The sequence below is a fragment of the Onychomys torridus genome, chromosome 23 (genome assembly GCF_903995425.1).
Source record: "Onychomys torridus chromosome 23, mOncTor1.1, whole genome shotgun sequence".
Lineage (NCBI taxonomy): Eukaryota > Metazoa > Chordata > Mammalia > Rodentia > Cricetidae > Onychomys > Onychomys torridus.
Window position 1 is genome coordinate 54,823,256 of NC_050465.1, and position 22,036 is coordinate 54,845,291.

A 22,036-nucleotide genomic window follows, 5' to 3' on the forward strand; every position below is an offset into this window, starting at 1 on the left:
AAGGAGCTTCACACATTTCTTCTGACATTCACTTTAAACTTTTTAATAATATTTTATTTAGTCATTGAAACTTTCATGCACTATACAATTTGAGAGCTAAGGTAATAGCCATAATGGAAACAAGCTCCATCTCAGTGCTATTGTCCAGAAATGTGCCTTTCAAGGGTGGAATGAACTTCAATTCTGCTCATCCTTAGACATAATTTGCTTCCTCTTCATAGGTCATAGAATTTGAAGTAATATCCTATGATCTCCTATGTATTTTTATCTTTTAACATGTTTTCTGTGGAGAATTTTCCTTAGGAGTCCTTAGGTATTACACTATGTGAAAATGTTTTCTCAAGGCATAGCAGAAGTGGTCCTAGGACTGGAGGGTCCCCTCTGGGCCACTCTATGTGGGGCAGACAGGTGGGATGGAGATGGCCAAGTTCAGGGAGGTGCTGTGGGGTAGGGCACAGATTTTTATTTTGCACAGCTGTTAAATGAGTGTGAAATTCCAATGTGAAATGTCTATTGCTTACAGTTCTTATCCATAGATTTCTGTTATGAAATCAGAGATGCTGAGAAACTAACCCCTTTCCCTGGGTTGCCTGGAAACACCAGCAGTCATAGAATGAAGAAAGGGAAGTTAATAAAGAGTGTCTTACCAAATGAAACAAACTTCTTAGAATCAGCCTCTGAATGTTTATGAATATAAAAATATTCATTCAATACCCTCAAAAGCCAGTTTGTGGTTATGGTTGTGAATGAAGATAATTGTTTTCATCCTGGCCATCATTCAGCTTGGTGTATGCATACTGTGACCCTGTAATAATGAATACTCATTGAAACTTGCTGTATTCCAGGCAGCAGGATAAGATCTTTGCCGTATTTTTAAATCTTCAAAATGGCATTATAAATACTAGATATCCTGTATTACAGATGAGAAAACTGAGAGCCAAAGACTGCTAATGACAAAATTAGCTGCTGCCCCAAAACCAAATCCAAGCAACTTCACTAGGGACCTGCTATTGATAGCTGCATTTTATGCATGAATAATCAATAATATTTCAGCATATACTCAAATGTGGTACAAAACACACAACCTTTCATTTCGAAAATTCTTGCAGATGACCAAATTTCATTTATGTAATTTACACAATCTCTGCTTCTAACCAGATCACATCATAGTTTAATTTTTGCAACAAGCTAATGCAAAATAGAGATAACTAGATTTTTGTTGCAGGTTGAATAGTGTGTTTCCAAACCTACATACTGATGTCCAGTTCTCAGTATCTCAGAAGGGTTTAAGGTCCTTAAGAAGATAACTAAGGTTGTATGGGTTCATTAAAGTGAGTGAGTATTGCCCATTGTGACTGATTTTCTAATAGAAAGAGGTGAGGATCCAGACACTGAGAAAAGACTGTATCAGTAAATAGGAAGACCACAGCTATGCACAGACCAGGAAAGGCTTCCTAATGAAGCCAAACTTGCTCATGCCTTGATCCTGGCCCTTTGTCATCAAAATCCATGAGGAACTGCACATCTGTTGCGTAAGCCACCGGGGCTACAGTGCTTTGTTATAGCAAACCAACATAGCCCGTAACTACATCAAAAAATAAAGACTACACACAATGTCGTTAAAGGCTGGTTCCACAGAATAGTTAGGTGTGGACAGCTTATATGTCTCAGAGCTACTGTCTTTGGAGCAAACCTATTTACTGACCTAATATTCACTTTCTGTGATGAATTTACTCATATTAGTTACTGAGGCAGGTGTGTGTGGACTGAGGATAGAACAGAGAAACTGTCAGTGTTGGACAGTGCTTTTAATCAGCTAAAACAGCTTTAGGAATAGGTTCACCACAGTAAATCTCTGTCCCATTGGCTGAAATCAGGAGCTTCTTGCTGTTTGGCTTTGGGGAGAATGTTCACTGAAGTTTGCTGTCATTGATTAATTAGATAGTTTTAAAACCGGTGCTGACTGCTTACTTGCAAGCAGGGCTGTAGAAGTGTTGCTAATTGATTGACGTTACAGCCAGCTCTGGACTTGTCACTATGGATATGGAACAAGTGTCTCTTCTTGGAAGAATGGTGACTTTTAAATCTCTCAGTGTTCACATAAAATTAATAAGTTGACTACACAGTAGAAAACCACAAATTAATCTACAAATGCTAAATATTTTACTTGTGTAGACATTAAGTGGACTATTTTATACAAATCTCTCTAGCTACAAGAGGATTTAAAATACCACTTCATATGGTAGGAAGTAAGAATTATTATACATAAGGTGTCTGGAAAAGGGCTTACACAAATAAGATATATTAATAATTTTGCAATTTCAATCTGCTACTGCAATTCTTTGTCACCACTCTATCCTAACCCTCAAAATTCTCATGCAGTGTGGTTCTTTTACTTAATAACTGAGGTAAACATACAAGATAGAGAGGGGAAGTGATTGTAGGGGCACAGACTAGTTCTTAAGCTAAGCAGAAGCCACGATTTTCAGTGATGGCCTTCGAAGTTAACCTGAAATGAAAAAGTAACTTCATTAAGTAATTTTTCTTAATATTGATGTTATAACCACATTCCATTTCATTTCTCACAAATTATAGAAAATAAATAGACTTTAGTTTTTTGTTTTTGTTTTTACTGAAAAGTGTATGCTAAGATTTGTAGAGGGATGGAGATATTAAAGCTCCTAATCTGAATATGTTATTCAGGTATACACATAAATAAATGATATTAAACTACGTCCTTAAGATTTGTACATTTTGGGCCAGGCGGTGGTGGCACACGCCTTTAAACCCAGCACCTCAGGGGGCAGATCTCTGTGAGTTCGAGGCCAGCCTGGTCTCCAAAGTGAGTTCCAGGAAAAGGTGCAAAGCTGCACAGAGAAACCCTGTCTCAAAAAAAAAAAAAAAAAAAGATTTGTACACTTTTGTGGCTGGAGAGATGACTCAATCATTAAGGACATGGACTGATCTTGCTGAAGATCTAAATTTGTTTCCTAGCATTAATTGTCAGGCAGCTCACAACAGCCTGTAACTGGACCTCCAGAATGATCTGAAACCTCTGGCTTTCATGGGCACCAGCACTCCAGGGCATATACCCACACATGCACATAGTTAACTGTAAATATTTTAAAGATTTACACATTTCACTCTATGCGCTTTACATCCCCATTAGATAAAAATCACCAGCACACCAAAAAGCCATGTGATGATATAGTTTGGGAGCTGCAGAGTTGTCTCTGCATGAGGAGTGCATACTGCTCTTCCACAGGACCCACATTCAGTTCCCAACACTCATGTCAGGCTGCTCATTACTGCCTGTAACTCCAGTTCAAGGAGAAACAACATCTTCAGATCTCCTCAGGTACTGCATGCAGGGGCATATATAAACATATTTAAAAATAGAAAAACAAAATCTTGCAATAATATATAGATTTGGGAATTAATTAAAATAAACTTATTTTCTATTTTAAAGTCTTGTTTGTTTGTTTTTATTTTTCAAAGTGCTGTTCCAGCCTTGTTTCTGACTCTCTTTAATGTGTTGACATGGGTTCAGTACCTGTTTGCTTGTCTCTCAAGTGACACCTGTAATCATACCCATCTCACAGAGTTGTGCTCTTAGCATAATACTTGGGAGTCATAATGAATAGGAAATATACAGCTTCTCTTCCAGCTGCAGTCACAACTGCCCTACATTTATTTAAAGTGTTAAAAGTTAGCTAGTAACAAGCCTGAGTATTGGCTGAGTATTTATAAGTAATATGAAGCCTCTGAGTGGCTATTTGGAAACTAGCAGGTGGAAGAGAAACATCTGACTACAATTATATTTTAATTTAAAATGTTTTTTTAAAAGGAGAGAAAAGTAATGTATAATGTCATTTACTTCATTATGGCTGTTATTCCTTATTAAAATCAGTATTTAATGCAAAAAAAAAGTGTTAAGAGGTGATAGCAGCATCCATGTGTGATGGGTTTGAACTCTTTGGTTTGAACCATCTTGTAGCAGAGGTGGGGGACTGTGGTGATATTTTATTTGTACTGAAATGTGATTTTATTTGTATATTAATAAAGTTGCCTTGGGGTCAGAGCAAGCCATAACAGAAGCTGAGTGGTGGTGGTGCATGCCTTTAATCCCAGCACTTGGGAGGCAGAGCTAGTCAGGATCTCTGTGTGTTCAAAGATATAGCCAGCATGGCGACACACGCCTTTAATCTCAGTACCAACCATAGGAGACCTGTGATGAAAGCAGTGATGAGGAAGTCATGTGGCTGAGTTTACAACTAATGAGAAGGCAGAACAGAAAGTCTATATAAAAGACTGGACACAGGAAGTAGGTCTCTTGCTGAGAGGAAAGACAGAGCAGCAGTGAAGGGTAAGGTTTTCAGCTCTCAGCTATTGCTCTGACCTCTTGGCTTTTAACTCTGCAATTGGCTCTGTGTTTCTTATTTATCAAGATGATTACATCTATATCTGGTGCCCAACATTCCTGGTACGAATTCATGAAAAAGGCTGTGTACCCATCCCTTGTCATGACTGATGGTGGTGACAGGAAATAGCAGGGAGTTTGTTTTGTTTTTGTTGCTGTTTTTCAGTTTTCATCGACCTGATCTCCATGTCAGTTGCTTGCTTCTTGACTGAGCATCTGTTTATCAAATTCTACAAAAAACTATCTCAAGCCTTGGGAAGAGTATTCACAGTTAAGAAGATATACTTCTCTTGTGAGGCTTTAGTGACCACTGGAATTAACTATGAGTCATTGTACTTAATGATGAGATATGGGAAGGTGATCTGCATGTTGCATACCTGTGTCACTGTTGACACCGGTGAAAGAAGCTGGCTCTTGAAATTTCAGGTCTTGACACAGTAGAAACTTGCTTCTCATTGTGCCACTATCTACTAGGATGATCCCAATTGATGGCTTGTCTCTTGTGGTTAGTCAGAAATGCATACATACTCTTTTTGCTTTATGTTTCCCCCATCAACCACTGCCTCAACCTATAACCTATAAATGGAGAAATTGGTTAAAGGACTATGTGCTATACATGGGACTTATTTTTCAATTGCCAAGAAATAGCTTAGTAGCATGGACATGCTTGCCCTTGATGCTATGACCAACGAGACAAGATGATTGTCATGACAAGCTATCTGCTAATATGAGGGACGGCTGTAAGAAGAAGGTCGGGAACTTGATCTGAAACACCACCAAGTTGAAAGTGTAATAAAGATGAGTTTGAGTTGAAATAAAGTTTGGAATAAAGTTTGAGTTGGAAGTAGAGTAAAGATGAAGACACATGCATGTTTAGATGAGAAAACTGGAAACAGAAACAGTGGAGACTGGAGCACACTAAACTATAAGACAAAGCAGGGAAGACAGTTTCATGTTTTCATGACACTACTCACTTGTGATTGGAAGTAGAGCTTGCACAACAACTGTCTGGTTTTTGCAGTGGTCTCAGCCATCCCTGCCAACAGCTTCTTCCTCTGTGAGGATATGGAACTCAAAAGGCTGTTTCTTCTCCACCTAGAAATGTTTGACTAGTTTCATCAGATTCCTTCTCACTGTTTTCCTTTGCTCAGGATTGCTCTGTTACCCAGGCTTACTCTCCTCAAACTTCTGAACCAATGTCATCCCACATCAGCCCCCACTACACTGGGACAGCCACCACACAATACTTGGCCTCTGTGCCTTCTTCTTTTACCAGTGTATTTTTTAGCCCCCCAAAAATGAAGGTCTGTTATCTTGTTTGTGAAGTTTTATGAATTGGTTATTTTTGCCCTCCCCATCCATATGTTAGACCAGTGAGGAGGTCTTGAGGTCATAGTGTATGTTTTACACCAAGAATAATACCATCATTGTGAACCTAATTGGGCAGTGTATTTGAGAGACTTTTTTTGTTTTTTTTTACAAAGTGATAGACCAAAGAGAGCAAGAGAGAAGGAAAAAAGAGATAGAGGGGGAAGGGAAGAGAAATTAGGAAGAGGAGCAATGGATGATGAGAGAGAAGGAAAGAGTTAGAAGGAAGAAGGGAGATTGAGAGAGAGGAGGGGAGAGGTGGGAAGCAGGGAGATGAAAAGGGAGGAGTGTGGGGGAGGAGGGAGATTAAGAGAGAGAAGGGGAGGGTTGGGAAGGAGGGAGAGAGAGAGAGAGAGAGAGAGAGAGAGAGAGAGAGAGAGAGAGAGAGATGAGGTAAATAAAAAGGACATTGAGCAGGTGACAGGATACTAAAGAAAGCCTTGCTCTGAAATGCAAACTGACTCTAGCAGAGAAGGGGAAGGCCTCTGGGCTTGTGAGCTCTGGACACATGCTTCAGGTGAGATGCAAGAAAGTCTCTCCAGAGGCCCCACCACTGTTATTATTCCGTCATTCTTTAACCTGCCATGTCAGTGCTATGTTTGGAAAGCTCAGCCAATGAAGCATGCAGAATATTGAAAGAGCAGAGCTAATGAAAGAGAAGAACAGTAAAGTATGTGATCAGGTTGGAAAGCCAGGAGCCAACGACTGGATAATCCAGATGTTAGGAGAGAGCTTGGCATTTGTTTTTATGTCATGGTCTTTTTTTAGGGTGGCTAGGCACTGGAGAAATGCTTTATCTGATTCAGGCTTTCCTGATTCCAACTGCTTGTGAGGAGAATGTGTGGCATGTGGGGGTAGGAGTGGAAAAGAGAGAGTAATAACGAAATTCAAAGGATGCTGTCCCCCAGCAAGGGAAGCAATGGTGGAGAGAGACAGAAGTGAGAACAGAGAGATGCTACATGGCCGAATGGAGATGAAGGCGAGAGAGGACATAGACTGTCACACGTACAGGCTTGTGGCTGTCTTCTTTCATGCTGCGGTTGGTGATGCCACATGTATTCATTATGAAGGAATGATTTTCTGAGGGTGAGAGAACCAGTATACAGAAAGCCTCCTTTTGCATATTACATCTGACATGCTCTACCAGATTGGTCACCAGTGGTAACAGAGGTCGCCAGAGCAGTGGACAGGGCTCAGAACATATAGCAATGAGAATCCATCACTATCACTATGTCTGAAAGGGCAGGAGAAGGAGGACATCACTTGATGCAGTATGTACTTTGGCCACAGGAGAAGATGTAACACAAAAATGGAGTTTGGACCACTGACAGAATAGTAACTGAGCTGAAGGGAACAGCAGTGGTCATTTATCCATCTCACTCTTCTGGTGCTCTCTGAATCCTGAAGGTATTTCCTTTGGGCAAGAGGGGTCCCAGGTGATATTGTTAGTGTGGAGCAGGTCACAGAGTAAGGCAGTGAGTGGCCCAAGGGGAGAAAACCAGACAGCATAGTTTAAACCACGCAGATGACCGTTTTAAGGAACTTAACAGAGATAAGGGTGAAGATGTCCATCTGGAAGCCATCAGTATTTTAGTGGTCATATGTCTCTGGCATGTACACATTCTGCTTATTTCAACTTAATTCAAAATAGACTCACCTAGAAGAGGGCTCCCAATTGAAAACATACCTCCATAAGATTGGAATGTGGGCAAGTCTGGGTGGCATTTCCTTTACCAATGATTGATACGAGGGCCCAACTCACTGTGGGCAGTGCCATCCCAGGGCTGATGGGCCTGAGAGTATAAGAAAGCTGGATGGAGAAGCCATGAAGAGCAAGCTAGTAAACAGCACTCCTCCATATCAGTTCCTGCCTTGAGTTCCTCCTCTAAATTTTCCTCAGTGATGGATGTCACCTGATAGCTAGAAGCAGAAATAAATATTTCCTCCACATGTTGCTTCTGGTCATGGTTTTATCAGAGCAACAGAAACCTTAAATAAGACAGCACATAATTACCTGATTTTCTAAATGTGAACCATATATGTACAGGTGCTTTGGAGGCCAGAAGAGGGCATTAGATCCCTGGAATTGGAGTTCCAAGCAGCTGTGAATTTTCCAGTATAGGTGCTGGGAATCGAATTCAAGTCCTCTACAAGAATAGGAAGAGCTCTTGCCCTAGGGCCATCTCTTCATCCAAAGTGCAAATTTTGTTAAGCTTTTTGTGGCAAGAAGCATTGAACAACATTTCAGTTTATCATTAGCTCATCCCTACCAATAGAACTAAAGGGTAAATACTGTTACTTCATTGCACTCAGGAGAGTAAGGCCCAGTGAAGTGAAAATATTTGTTTAAGGCCAAACAGATATTGTGTGCCAGATCCAGAAATCAAGGACCAGGCATCCCTATCTTACGGCCTCTGACAGAAACTATCTCTCACAGAGCTTCTCTGTGTAAGATAATTAAATGCCCAACAGTGTGCCTAGGTCATGTGATCATTTTTAAAAGTCTTCCTCTACAATCCTGTGCAATAAAGCAACCTCTGGATACATCACCATCCCTGCCTGACCTCAAGTTCTACTATAGAGACAAAAGAAGGCAAGATTTGTACAATGGAAAATAGAAAGCATCTTCAACAAAGGGTGCTGGCATAACTGGATGTCATCATGTAGAAGATTGAAAATAGATCCATATCGATCACCATGCAGAAAAGTCAAGTCCAAGTGGATCAAAGACTTCAACATAAATCTAGTTACAATGAACCTAATAGAAGAGAAAGTAGGAAGTAGCCTTGAGCCCATTGGCACAGAAGACTACTACTTAAATGTAACAGCAGTAGCACAGACACTGACAGCAACAATTAATAAATGGGACTTCCTAAAACTGAAAAGCTTCTGTAAGGCAAGGGACACAGTCAATAAAGCAAAATGACAGCCTACAGAATGGGAAATGATCTTCATCAACTCCACATCTGACAGAGGGCTGATCTCCAAACTATATAAAGAACTCAAGAAACTAGACTTCAAAATACCAAACAAATGGTATTTATTTAATAAATTTATTTATTTAAAAAATGAGCTATAGAGCTAAACAGAGAATTTTCAACTGAAGAATCTCAAATGGCCAAAAGACATTTAAGGAATTGCCCAACATCCTCAGTCATGAGGGAAATGCAAATCAAAACAACTCTGTAATACCATCCTGCACCTGTCAGAATGGATGAGATCAAAAATTCTGATGACAGTTTATGTTGAAGAGGATGTGGAGCAAGGGGAACACTCCTTCACTGTTGGGAGTACAAACTTGGACAGCCACTTTGGAAATCAGTATGGCGGTTTCTCAGAAAATTGAGAATCAGTCCACCACTCAAAACTCAGCCCTACCACTCTTGGCCATATACCCAAGGAAGGTTCAATCATACCACAAGGACACCTGCTGAACTATGTTCATAGCAGAATTATTCCTAATAGCTAGAACCTGAAAACAACCTGGATGCCCCTCAACCAAAGAATGGATAAAGAAAATGTGGTACATATACACATTCAGCAGTAAAAAATAATGGTGTCATGAAATCTACAGGCAAATGGATGGAACTAGAAAATATCATCCCGAATGAGGGGACCTAGACTCAGAAAGACAAACATGGTATGTACTCACTTATAAGTGGATACTAGATATAAAGCAAAGGATAATCAGACTACAACCCACAGCTCCAGTGAAGCTGGATAAAAGGAGGACCCTAAGAGGGACTCAAGGATCACCCTGGGAAGGGGAAATAGATGAGCTCTTCTGAGTAAACTGGAGGTAAGTGGGGGGCAATAATGGAATGGGATGGCCGAGCTGAAACAGAGACAAAGTGGGAGAACAATGAAAGCAAATCTTGATAGAAGGAGACCTCATGGGGATAAGGAGACACTTGGTGCTAGGGAAGTTCCCAGGAATCCACAAGATGACCCCAGCTTAGACTACTAGCAATAGTGGACAGGGTGTCTACCCTAGAAATTAGATTGGTGAATACCCTAACTGTCATCATAGAGCCTTTATCAAGTAACTGATAGAAACAGATGCAGAGATCCACAGCCAAGCACCAGGCTGAGCTCCAGAGGTCCAGTTGAAGAGAGGGAAGAGGGATTCTATGAGCAATGGGCATCAAGATCATGATGGGGAAACTTACAGTTACAATCGAACCAAGCCAGTGGAAACTCATGAACTTTAGATCAACAACTGTGAAGCCTGCATGGGACTGGACTAGGCCCTTTGCATAAGCAAGAAAGTTGTATAGCTTGCTCTATTTAAGGGGCCCCTCATGGTGGTAATAGGATCTATCCCTGGTGGGTGAACTGGCTTTTTGGAGCCCATTATCTATGATGGGACACCTTGCACAGCCTTGATGCAGGGGGAAGGGCTTGGACCTGCCTCAACTGAATGTACCAGGCTTTGCTGACTGGGAAGTCTTACCTTTTTGGTGGAGGGGATAGGGGGTGGGCTAGGGGAGAAGCTGGGGAAGGGGTGTAGGAGGTGGGAGGAGAGGGAGATTGAGGTTGGTATGTAAAATGAATAATAATTCCTTAATAATAAAAAAAACTTCCTCTTTTTCATTTCCTTTGAACAAAAACAATTTTGACAAGAAATCTTCAGAGAAGTTATTCCACATTTCAATGTACGATTTTGGATATTGCTTTTGATTGAGGCTGTTTGCAGACTAGACTATTAGTATCCCACATATTCTCTCTACCTCAAAAAGAGTAGATTCACTTTTATCTTGGGAACAAAGCTCAATAGAAAAATTTTTAAAAACTTTTCTTAATTCATGAAACATTTAATCTTCAAGTCAGGTTTTGTTACAGCAGCACAAATGTGGTCAGTCAGCATTTCCATTGTAACTGGTACTTCCCAGGGCTGTTCAAGAGAGCCTCAGAGACTCTCCTTTGAATTAAAACTTGGCACTCAGGATTTGAATCCAGAAACTACATTTTCCCTACCAATTAATCAAATAATTTAGAGAGTCTCAAGTTGGAAGCAGACAAAATGCAAAACTTTATCTCTGAAAAAAAAAAGGTAAAAAAGGTTTGAAGATAAATCTTACAACTTAAAACTTTGTAAGAATGTTTAATAGTCATCATACAAGTATAATATTGTATTACCCTATAGTCATTCTCAAAGAAAATAGAGTCAAAGTGTCTATAAATAAATGTAGTAGTGCTTATAAAATCTCATACTCGACCTGTTTGGCTTTGTGAGTAATTTATTTCGACTTTGGGAATTGAGATTGTTTGTGGTCCTTGGCATAATTGCTTTAAAGGGCAACAGTATTAAGAAACTGGATGGGAATAACAAGGGGAGGGGAGCAGATCCCCAGAGACTGTGAACTTGCTCTTTTATGAACTCCAAACTTCTGTGGAGAAATTTCTGAATCCTGTGAACGTAGATTAGTAGCATGCATCGATTCTGTAAAGAGACAATGGAAATTTAAATTGCTGAGCATAATGGCAGCCATGAATCCTAAATGCAGCCTAATGACAAAGGGCTTCCAAGATTGCCTAGTTTAGGAAAGTATAAAAAATGACCAATGGGGGTTGGGGATTTAGCTCAGTGGTAGAGTGCTTGCCTAGCAAGCACAAGGCTCTGGGTTTAGTCCTCAGCTCCAGAAGAAAAAAAAAAATGACCAATAGCATTTCAGAAACACTGGAGAATCTGCCTTTCATCTTCTTTTGTAGCTTTGCTCGTTCAGTCTTCTAAGACTTCAAGGTAGTGAGTGACAATAGACCTCCTGTCCCTCTTATCAGTCCCCAGCCAGCTCCCCTGACCTTCCTTGTTCTTCCAGAAACATGCCTGCATTCTCCACACCTGGAAACCTTTCCTCTAGCTTTTTATTGTATAAGGAGCATTGGCCAAAGCAGAGGTCTACTCTGAGTCCACTATTAACTTCAAGCTTTATTTAGACTTTACTTTTAGGTAAGATCAAAGGGGTCACTCTGCTTAAACACGTTTGTCAGTCACTCCTTATAGCAATAAGGGAATTTTCCCTTGTGCCCAATGAAGGTTTGCTAAACTGAACCAGTGCAGACACTTTAACAGGAGAAAACACATACGAAGTTATTAACCTGTCCATTTGTGCAGGGAGCTCAAAGAAGGGACCGCTGGCTGGGGTTAAATACCTTCTTTGGGGGAAAGAAGAACACAGGGGCTGGAACAATTTCTGAAAACTGGCCATGGATTTTAGGGGAATTGATTGGGCCCAATGGAAAGACAGGAGTGACAAGTGGTTCTGGAGCTGGAAAGCAGGGAAGAGCATATAAGAGGAGCTTCCTTGATATGAAGTCATTCCCCTTCCTTCCTGTCACTCCAGCTCCCTTGGATAATGAGATTTGGGGGAAGGTCTAAGGATGATGACATTATTTTGGGGAGACCTTCTTCAGTCACATAAAGGAGCTTTGGAGAGGGAACCTCCGGCCCTTGGAGGAGGAAGGAAGGAAAGTAGGAAAACGGAGCCATCTGGATTCTGAGACCCTGTCTCCACTTCAGGATGCTAAAGTGGCATACATCGCTATCATTTTCTGAGCCCCAATATGTCTCAGTCCCAAACTAATGCTATCTTTTACCTGGTTGGATGTTTATTATCATCTGCTAACATACTCTTTGCATTTTCAATGAAAGAGCTGTCTTCTCTCACTTATGGTGCAGGAGCATGACAGTGTGTTTCCTTTTGTAATGTAAGTAGCAGGCACATAGAATTATGCCAAACAATATTGATTATTCAGAAACTGCTTATTGAATAAATTATTCAATGGAATCTGAATTTCAAAGTTCACAACAAGAATCTCTAAACAATAGTCCAGTTGTAATCTTCCCTGTGTCTAAAGATGGTATTTTTCAAATATAGTCAAAACTCCCCTTTCATCAGCTTCAAGATGAAAGACTCCACATGTAGCTTCCTCACTGCAGTGTGTTATAGGTCCATCTTTTCTGAAAACATTTAAACTGAAACTTGAAGGTTTCCATACTTAATTTTAACTACACATCAGAAGAGATAAGGTGAGTGGGTGGATGTCTGCCTGTCTGTCACAAAATAGATAAATTCTTATTGTGTAAAATACCATCATGTATTTAATACATGTAGTAATAATATTAAAACTCAACTTTGAAATGTGAGGTCATATTCCAGCCTTATTCTTTTAAAAGAAAATATCCACATCCCTGGCCACCCTCAGTGATATGGGGATGCTACGCTGTTAAAGAGATCACCACTGGAGCCATAGGTAGAGTTCCCTAACAAGCCCATGGTCCAAAACAGCAAGAGTAGACATCCAGCACAGAGTCACACTGTGAAACCTCCGGCAAGCCCTGCCTTGATTGTTCTGAATAGTTCCTGATGGAACATCTATTATTTTATTTTCTAACATGAGAATGCATCTTTGTAAAGTGAACTAAACATTACTTAAATAAAATCATCTCTACTTTATCTCCTAGGGTAAATGTGAGCAGTCTCTGTATGGTCACATGCATTCTATCAACGATGCCACCTTCACGTCTAGGGTGAGTTCAATTCTCCCAATAAATCCATACAACTCTTCAGATGTCAAAATTAACTTTAATAAAAGTTGTTTCCAAGGTAAAATGAAAAGTTAATAAGCTGAGGACAGTAAATGAGGAATTAATTGTAAATAATAGGAAAATATGTAGAAAGGGAAGATGGGTGCAGAACTTTGTAGCTTGCAAATTCACAGAGAGAGAGAGAGAGGGAGGGAGGGAGGGAGAAGTAGCAAGAGAGAGGAGGAAGGCTTTAGTGTATATCTTCTCATAATCACCATTCTCAGCACTTTGTGTCCAGCACAAGCTTCAGAATGTAAATGAGCTAGATGGGGCATTAACTTTGCAATCCTGGGGACTGCACTCAGGGTCTTGCATGTATCAGACACCCAGCCTAAATTGCCTCAGCTCTTACAACCAAAGGGCTGCTATGCAGCCTGAGCTGTTTTTGAACTTATATTGAAGCTCAGACTGGCCTCAAACATGTGTATAATCCTCTTCCCTCAGTAAGTGTCACCACATCTAAAGGAGTCATCCTTACACGCAAAATCTTAAATGAAAATAAAAGTGGCAGGATTGAAATGGAGAAAACAACAGTGGAGAAATAACAGGTTTTCTTCAGTTTACTACATGAAAGTTGGTAAGAAGGACGTTTTATTTGTGGCTAGATGTATTCAGATAGAAGGATGGCTCAGCATTGCTTTGAATTGCTAAGCTAATTGACGATGTCTTTAAAGGGGTTCAGATAATAATCATAGGAGCATGATTTACATTTGTACCTTCTCAGATGAAAGCAGTTTGACTAGATAGATGGCCTCTCAAGTCCCTCAAACTCCATGATTTAATTATATCTAACATCTTAATTCATCTCTAAGTTCCCAGTAGAGTAAAAAGTCCTAATTCTATATTCCTCCTCTTTTCCAATTAGCTGAAAAGGAAATCTGATAGATCGTTCACTCTGAACTTCAATATGACAGCATAGTCAAAATTCTGTTACTGCCCTGCTCTTATTATTCTTTAAGAAAGAAGAAAAAATACTCACTAAAAATTATATCTTCTGAGGGAATATTGAGTGCTCTAACTGAAACTATGTCTGTGCCTGCCACTCCCAAGAGTTTTAATGATGGGCACTACCACAATTAGATTGTTACAGATTTGTCTCTGTAAAGAGCATTCCATTTAATTGACTGTAGTGAGCCAATTAGTTGAAAAATATTATATTATGGATTGGTCCTAGATACCAAGTAAAAATTTATTTCTAACAGAATATAAAGATAGTTAAGCACCATGAGCTACATGATATAGGATATTTATGCTAAAACTTTATTAAGCCTTCTCATGCTCAAGGAAAATTAAATGGAAGCTGAAATGAAGTAGTTTTATATTTCATAATCTGACATTTTATTTTGGTGAGTAATATTATGGTGAAAAAGATACACCATTCAACATTGTGAACACTAAAATAAATAAATATGGAAATTCCAAAATTAGATTTGCTGAATTGGCCATCTCAGCAGATACACATTAATTGTATGTATTTCAAAGGGCCTGATGATGTGAAGTCCAGGTCCAAAGTCAAAGTGAGCAACCTGTTTCTGCTTACACCCGCTGCTCGTTCATAGGAAAAGGAAAGACAGCTTTATCACTTTTCCACACAAGCATCTCAAAGACTTTCTGGAAACTCCCACTAATTAGCTCTTCTAAAAGAATTAATTAAGTATTAAGAAATAGTGTTTTGTTATGATGGCTCTCATCCTTAGGTGACATTTATGGTCACCAGTGTTAATTGTTTGAAAAAAATGCATCCTGTGTCACATACCTGCTGAGGAACGTCAGGAGGTTGGGGTAGCAGAGTGAGAACAGGGTGCAAAGCCATCATGACAGTGTTAATGCTCTGGCAAGCGTCAGTCAAGGCAGTGATAACAGTCACGTTACATACTATAGATACACACAACAAACAGATTTGAATTTTGTATTGGCCTTGCTAATTGCTTGATGCCTCTAGAGAGAAAGCAATGATGTTATATTAGTAGCTAAAATTGAATTTGACTGTATATGCAAGCACAGACTCAGGAAAAATCTGCAGTTTGATATTAGTAAGCAGACATCACAAGTATGAAAGTCAGTGCCAACAGTCTTAAAACATTTGCAGAAACAATTTGCATATAGCCCTGAAAACTATGGGAGTTGAATTTTATGTCATATTTTATGAAAGTTCTAATGTCTTCATTTGTGACTGATTTATCTCTGGAAATCTGGGAAGTAGATGTTTATTTTATTTTATTTTTTTTTTCCAAGACAGGGCTTCTCTGTATAGCTTTGGTCCCTGTCCTGGATTTCGCTCTGTAGACCAGGCTGGCCTCAAACTCACTGAGATCCACCTGTTTCTGCCTCCTGAGTGCTGGAATTAAAGGTGTGTGCCACCACTGCCTAGATTAAAATTTATTTGGGGGGGGGGTCGAGACAGGGTTTCTCTGTGTAGCTTTGTGCCTTTCTGGAACTTCACTTGGTAGCCCAGGCTGGCCTCAAACTCACAGAGATCTGTCTGGCTCTGCCAAAGCATTCTGTAATGAAATGTTTGAAGGAAACATGAAAGTGTTTTGTTTTTCTTCCTAAGCCCTTCTTATAAAGCAAGACCAAAACATCAGAAAGGAAGGAGGTGGTTATTTCTGCAAAAAAAAAAAAAAAAAAAAAAAAAAAAAATATATATATATATATATATATATATATATATATATATTAATAGACAGAAAATATAATGTAACAAAAGATTAAGAACAGCAATTATGGAGCACATTGACTTGTGTGAATCATCTACAGAAGGAAATTGAGAATGGGGGTCCTGTTGCAGATCTCCCCTGGCACCTGTTTTCCCTGGAATCAGCCCAGGATGGACTGGGATGGAGTTCCTTTAGGCACTTCAAAGTGCCAGTTTGTTTCTTTCTGCTTCTCTGGGTGCTTGTATTTGCATCTTAGTCATTCCTAGAAACTGGCTCTGCAAGCAGTTGGTGTTTATTAGATAGAGCCATGCATGTTCTTTGTTCTTTGACTACAGTTGGCCGCTCCCTTTCCTTCAGGGTAATACTTTCTCTTCGCTGAAGAATATTCATTTTTTTTCTCCTGACACTGTCGTTGCAAAAGAGACTATTCTCCATCGAACAAACTGATCATTTATATATAATGTTTGACTTTTCTTCATTATATGTTGTGATATCTTTAATATATTCTATTTGAGTTTCTATAATACATCTATATGTGGATTTGTGTGCCTTTTTGTCTGTTTTCAAGAGCTGGTGTGCTTTTTGTGAATTGCCATTATATAATTCAACCAAAAGTTATGGCATTGTTCTCTAAATATTATTTTCTTGTCATTCCCTTCTAGATTTTCCTTTAGAAGCATTTATATGTTTGTTAAAACCTGTTATTCAAAATCCACTACCCTTTATTGTGTGTGTGTGTGTGCGCGCGCGCGCGCGCGCGCGCGCGCGTGTGTGTGTGTGTGTGTGTGTGTGTGTGTGTTTGTGTGTGGTTGTGGGCATTTGTATGGAGGCAAGAGGTTAACCTCCAATGTCATTCCACCGCAGCCCTCTACCTTGTTTTTTTTTTTAAAGAAAAAGACGAAGAAGAAGTAAAAAAACTTGCACTTGGGACCGAGGTTCATCAATTATGCCAACCCTGTGAGCCCCAGGGATCCTTTTGTCTGTACCTGCCCAGTGGTGGGATTAAAACTGGCACGCCCACACTCAGTATTTTCCATGGATACTAGGGATTGAATGAATTCCCTCATACTTGTACTGCAAACGTCTTACTGGCTGAACTATCTACTCATCGGTGTACTTAAATTATTTTTGAATTCCCTACACTTTCAATTTTGTGTCTTTTTTTAAACTAGTTTACTTCTCTGAAACTGTAGTGTAGTGGGTAGCCATCCCAGCCTTGGCCTGGAAGTTCCAACCCCCATTGAGGCTTCAGTAATGGTCACGCCCACAAGGCAGGGCAGAGGAGGAAGCTGAAGACCCAGGATGGAGAGGAGGGGCGCTCTTGGTTCTGGGACCCTGGACGCTGGAGGCAGAAGGAGCAGAGTTCTCCAGAGAACACCACCAGACTGCGCCATACCTTTGCCAGACCCTGCAACCTACCCCTTCATTTGTAAGGTACCCCACAAAATAAACCTCCCTTTTAACTACGTGGAGTGGCCTTCATAGTGTCACCAATACTATAGTGGCCTGTGTCTTTGAAGCATGAGCAGTTCTTAGTTGCAGTGATGCCTGTACCCTAGTACCTTTTGGATTCTGACTTTACCACACAAAATATTAAAACATATTTATTCAGCTTATTATAAATAATGTATATATAAAGCCACAATATATAGTTTTCACTTTAACAAAATACTAAACTAAAATTATTCTAAATTAATTACACAACTATTAAAATGGATATGTTCGATAGGAGTATTTTGTCTCTTTCATATTGGAATATGTCATGTAATTATTAGTTAGTAAAGACTTTAATTTTTTGATGAAAGCTCACGGTAAAGAGCCTTACTTCGCTCTGGCAGGGGACACAAGTTTAGGTCCCAGCACCACATCTGGAGCTCACACTGGCTATAGCTACAGCTGCAGGTGATTTGGTGTCCTCTGCTGGCCTCTGTGGACATTCAACTCACATATACATGCATACATACATGCATTTATGTGTACATGTACAGAAACACGAATCTTTTTAAAAGAAGAGTTTGAGTGGGATCTGAAAAAGGTTAGGCATTTTTTATAGTGGCCTCTATATGGTCATAAATGCATTAATTTCATTGTCCTTTTTTTTTTTTTTTTTCATTTTTTCGAGACAGGGTTTCTCCGTGTAGTTTTGGTGCCTGTCCTGGAACTCACTCTGTAGTTCAGGCTGGTCTTGAACTCACAGAGATCCATCTGCCTCTGCCTCTCAAGTGCTGGGATTAAAGGCATGTGCCACCATCACCTGGCCTCATTGTCCTTTCTTTAAAATCATCTATAAACACTTGTGTACCTAAAATAGTTACCCTCGCTTGATTTTAACAAAAATAAATAAATAAATAAATTTCTTGTGTTTTTTTTTGTGTGTGTGTGTGTGTGTGTGTGTGATGTTTGTGCATGTGTGTGTGTGTTCTAACAGACTCAAGTAGAAACAAGATTTATGTAGTTTTGATATCTGGTCATTTCATATAAAAATGCAAACTAGTTAGGTCATGCAACCATTGATCCTGAGAAGGACAATGACGTCAGACTCTATTGATACACCACAAACATTTCTATTTTGTTTTCTTCTTTAGCACTCTAGCTTGATGTCAGTCAATATTTAACTGGACCAATAATATTGATATTTGATGTCAGTTTGTATTCATCCCTGCACCTTCATGATACATAAGTCAATATTTTATGTGTGCTGAAAAACAGCACATCATATCCTGTCCATCTAGCAAAATTGGAAATCAATAGACTAGAAAACATAGTTCTACGTAACATGCTATTTTATTTTACATAATATTTTTATAATTTCAGTGCTCCTATACACTCAAAAATTAAATGTCTTTTAAGCTTAGCCAATATAATTTTAACTAAATATTATATTAAATAAGGTTTTGCCCTAACCATCTACAAGGAAAATAATTTCTAATAAGAAATGAAACACTCTGAGAGGTAAACAAAGGAAAAGTTTGTATACCCAGATATTCAAAAATTATCTAGAAAATAAAGGAAAATAGAAAAATTCTTTTTCTCTTCTACATTGCTCTGTTTTTAGAAATATCACACCAAATATAGCAAAACCTGAAGTGTACTTAAGATTACATCTGGCAACCTCTTCAGTAGCTCCTAACTATAGACAATGATGGTTCTATATAGATGTTATTTTCTTTAATGGCACATGAAACTCAGAATATTTGTGATTTTTATGTCACAGTTTCTGATATTTCTACTTTGGTTATAAAGATTCTTTGTATTCTGTTTCTAATGACTTCCCCCTTGAGGTTCATGACAAAAGTTCAATAGGAAGTTCATGCTTAGCAACCCTTCACTCAGTACCTGCTGTGTCCTGGGTACTGCTATCAGTGCTGGTTCAGGTTCAGTAGGAAATACCAAGCCCTGTTTTCATGGGCCTCAGGTCCTTAGAAGAACCAGAGGCAGAAAGCAAATAGTGTATACTTAGTAAGTGCTATCTATCAAAAATAAACCAGTGTAAAAACAAGTAATGGGGAGAAAGTTGGGACTAAACTAATAATGGAGGCACACTCTGAGAAATGGAACCTGAAGAAAACATGCAAAGGAAAAAACAAAACAAAACAAAACAAAAAAACCTCAAGAATGCCCAGGGCTGGGTTCCAATGTGGCAGCATCATGATGTAAGGGAACAGCAAGACCAGAATACATGCACGGGACTTGATTGCATTACATAGATCGACAACTAACAGATAGGTAACTGACAACTTAGGCTAAGGTTATTGGTTACATGGTCTAACAGTGGCCACCTGAATTATCCCCAGAGCATATTCTGTGGTTCCAAAAAAATGTTTGCTTATAATATTACCTGGTTATAATAATTATACTAGATTATTTGAATAATACCTTAACATTTTAATGCCATAGAATGTGGCATGATTCTTGTTATAGAAACTAATCAATAGATATTGGTTGATTGGCCAGCACCAGAAAGTCACTATAGGTCAGAATTTAAAGAACAGTTAAAAAAGACAGTGTTTGTTGTGGTATGATTACATTTGTTTTCTATTTTTGATTTTAAATTTTAATATGTTTTATAGCCTCCTCATGACTAATTTGAAAGAGGTACCAAAAATATTTCAACTATATATTTTGTTTATAGAAAAAAATCCTTCTTCAGAATATTTAGTCTTTTAATGAGCTGATCTTCTAATACAACAAAGTCCCAGTTAAATAATTTCACAATACAAAGATGCTCTAAAAACATCAAAATGCCAATATAAAATCACACATCCCTCATGGTTGTGTTCAGTCTTGCATTTCATTTAAAGGAGTGAAAAAGTAAATGCATGATAAACAGCATGAGCTTTCTTAAGAGATTTACTTTCTGTATAAGGATGATGCTTAATGCATCCTACATTGTCCCCGAATCATATAATTAGGGAAAAAAGAATTGTCACACCAATTTACTCATAGCATAATTACAAGAACACTTGATTATCTCCCTTAATGTAATTTTCCTCACCTAATTGTGTGTTCTCTAGTGAATATGACCTACCGAATCCACACTTTAATAATTGACTACCGGCAAACATGTCACACCACAAACAGAGCCTGCTCTTCCTGTAGAAGGCATTTAATTGTATAACAAGTATGACCCTTTGGGGAAAATATTTAAAACTTTCCCTGTCTGTCTTGATGGAAGGGCTGGAATGAGCTGGGACAGACTTGATTTGACTCTGGGTTTGGGATCTAGCATGACCCCATCCCTTTGCTTGATTTTTATGCCTGCCCTGTTTATCAGCTAGTCTGTGTTTCCTGGGATGTTTAAGTTTCTTGTTCACGCATTCTATTATACAATTGGAGAATAGTCCTCGACTTGGTACTTGGGGTGTTCCACAGCAGAACATTTGTTTCTCACTGACATACCTGGTGGCCTCTCCATCTGAGCTGTGGGAAGACAAAATAGGAGAACAGTCTTCAAGGTAGCCAGTTTCTTTTTTATTGGCCTGCATTCTAGGTATCTTCTTAGACTGGGGCATTTTGTTTTTGAGAAATAGTTTTCAATTTGTATATATTGAAATAGAATTATGAAAGAAATCGAGTCTTTAAATTGTGGCGTACTGATTACTTCCCCATCGTGTCATATAAAGCTAGTAAAATAAATCCATAAATAAATAAAATCCATACACTTCCAAGATTATAACCTTGCTGTCTCAAAAGAGTATTCCAGGGATAAATAACTGTATATTCGACATACATGGATATCTTAGTGGTGAAACAAAAACAAAACAAAACTATATTTTATTGAAATCGGAGGTGGCAGGGCTAGAGTAACATCTTGGTAGGTAAAGGTGGCTATCAAACCTGAGGATCTAAGTTCAATCCCTGGGTCAAACTGGTAAAGAGAAACACTGGTCTCCTGTGAGCTGTACTCTGACACCTACGTCACATGCACCATTAAACATGTTTGACTTGGCCACTTCCTCCATACACAAAATAAATAAATCAATAAGTGTAAAAGAAAATTTAATTAGAGGTCACAAATAGAAAAGTACAGCTTAATAAACAAGTTCTTAGAAAATCAAATTGTCAAAGAACAAACATAACAAATGCAAATTATAAATATAAATCAGAAGCACCACTTCAGTAAAAATGAAGTAGTACTTTAAATGCTATGAATTTCATTAAAATATGAAATTTTACTCTCTAATCTGTTTTTATTACTATAGCTAGGTTTTAGGATTTTTTTTTTTAATCATTACGTTTTAGCAGATATATCATGTGCTCATGGGCCTCACAAATGTAAACATTATGATGGAGCAAACCTACTTCATGAATCATCTTTATGTGTATAGGGAAGTATTCTGAATTTCTGTGACTTCTACTTATGTGTGTATTATTAGAAAATGAATTTATTGAAGGTTACCCCTGCAGGGTTACTACAGTGAATACTGTATTAATCAATAATAATTGGCCACTTGAAAAGAGACTTTTGCCAGGAAAAGTAACACCTTAGGTTACCTTGCAATA

General features: G+C 38.7%; 1 protein-coding gene across 1 annotated transcript in view; it reads left to right on the plus strand.

The window, feature by feature from the left end:
- The window catches only part of Spag16 (sperm associated antigen 16), a 443,187-nt gene that overhangs the window by 186,033 nt on the left and 235,118 nt on the right, over positions 1-22,036 (plus strand). Inside the window, exon 4 of the mRNA XM_036173632.1 lies at positions 13,254-13,319. Within this exon, the coding sequence (XP_036029525.1) occupies positions 13,254-13,319 (66 nt within the window). The remainder of the gene's footprint in view (positions 1-13,253; positions 13,320-22,036) is intronic.